This window comes from Colobus angolensis, unplaced genomic scaffold (genome assembly GCF_000951035.1).
Source record: "Colobus angolensis palliatus isolate OR3802 unplaced genomic scaffold, Cang.pa_1.0 Scaffold77, whole genome shotgun sequence".
Lineage (NCBI taxonomy): Eukaryota > Metazoa > Chordata > Mammalia > Primates > Cercopithecidae > Colobus > Colobus angolensis.
Window position 1 is genome coordinate 813,056 of NW_012121487.1, and position 945 is coordinate 814,000.

At 42.5% G+C, this 945-nt stretch overlaps 1 protein-coding gene across 1 annotated transcript in view; it reads right to left on the reverse strand.

Annotated features, from left to right (window-relative positions):
• NUP210L (nucleoporin 210kDa-like) overlaps window positions 1–945 on the reverse strand; it is a 205,416-nt gene that overhangs the window by 30,914 nt on the left and 173,557 nt on the right. Inside the window, exon 31 of the mRNA XM_011928494.1 lies at window positions 367–493. Within this exon, the coding sequence (XP_011783884.1) occupies window positions 367–493 (127 nt within the window). The remainder of the gene's footprint in view (window positions 1–366; window positions 494–945) is intronic.

Sequence of the window (945 nt, forward strand, 5' to 3'; positions counted from 1 at the left end):
TTTTGTATTTTTAGTAGAGACGGGGTTTCACCATGTTGGTCAGGCTGGTCTTGAACTCCCGACCTCAGGTGATCTGCCTGCCTCGGCCTCCCAAAGTGCTGGGATTACAGGTGTAAGCCACCATGCCCGGCCTAAAATTTGTATTTTTAAAACTAGAAAGACAATAGTGACTAGGATGAGCCTATTTTAAAACCTTAGTCTTGTCATAATTTCTGAGATCTCATAGAGCTCTATGATTTATTTGTCAAGATGGAGTCAGTTTTGAAATAAAAAGAAAATCTGGATTACTAATCCAAAGGGATAAATGAATTGAGGGAAAATGAGAAAGATAGGAACAATCACTGAAACCATAAAGAGATTCCTGACCTTTAAGATTGACACCATTTCTGCCAGTGGTGATGAAGAGCTTGAATACAGTTGAATTGAGGGTATTGGTGAGATAAGTCTTGAGGTCATAACTGAACATTAATCTTGATGATGCATTGACCACCACCTGTCAGCAAATCAAAGGAAAATCTGCACCTAAGTTCCTAGAGAATCTGATTCCTTCCAGATCCACCCCTCATAACTTATTTAACCAAAAGTATCTGTTTCACACAAGTACAAATTGCCCATCTCATGACCACATATTTGAGAACAACAAAATCTGTTTGCCTTTGAAAACAAAATAACTTTTTTGTTTTTTTTTGAGTCAGGGTCTTGCTCTGTCACCCAGGCTGGAGTGCAATGGCCTGATCATGGCTGACTGAAGCCTCAAATTCCTAGGCTCAAGCAATCCTCCTGCCTCAGCCTCTAGAGAAGCTGGGACTACAGGTATGTGTCACCATGCCTAGCCAAAAACGACGGGGTCTTGGCCGGGCGCAGTGGCTCACGTCTATAATCCCAGCACTTTGGGAGGCCGAGGTGAATGGATCACGAGGTCAGTAGATCAAGACCATCCTGGCT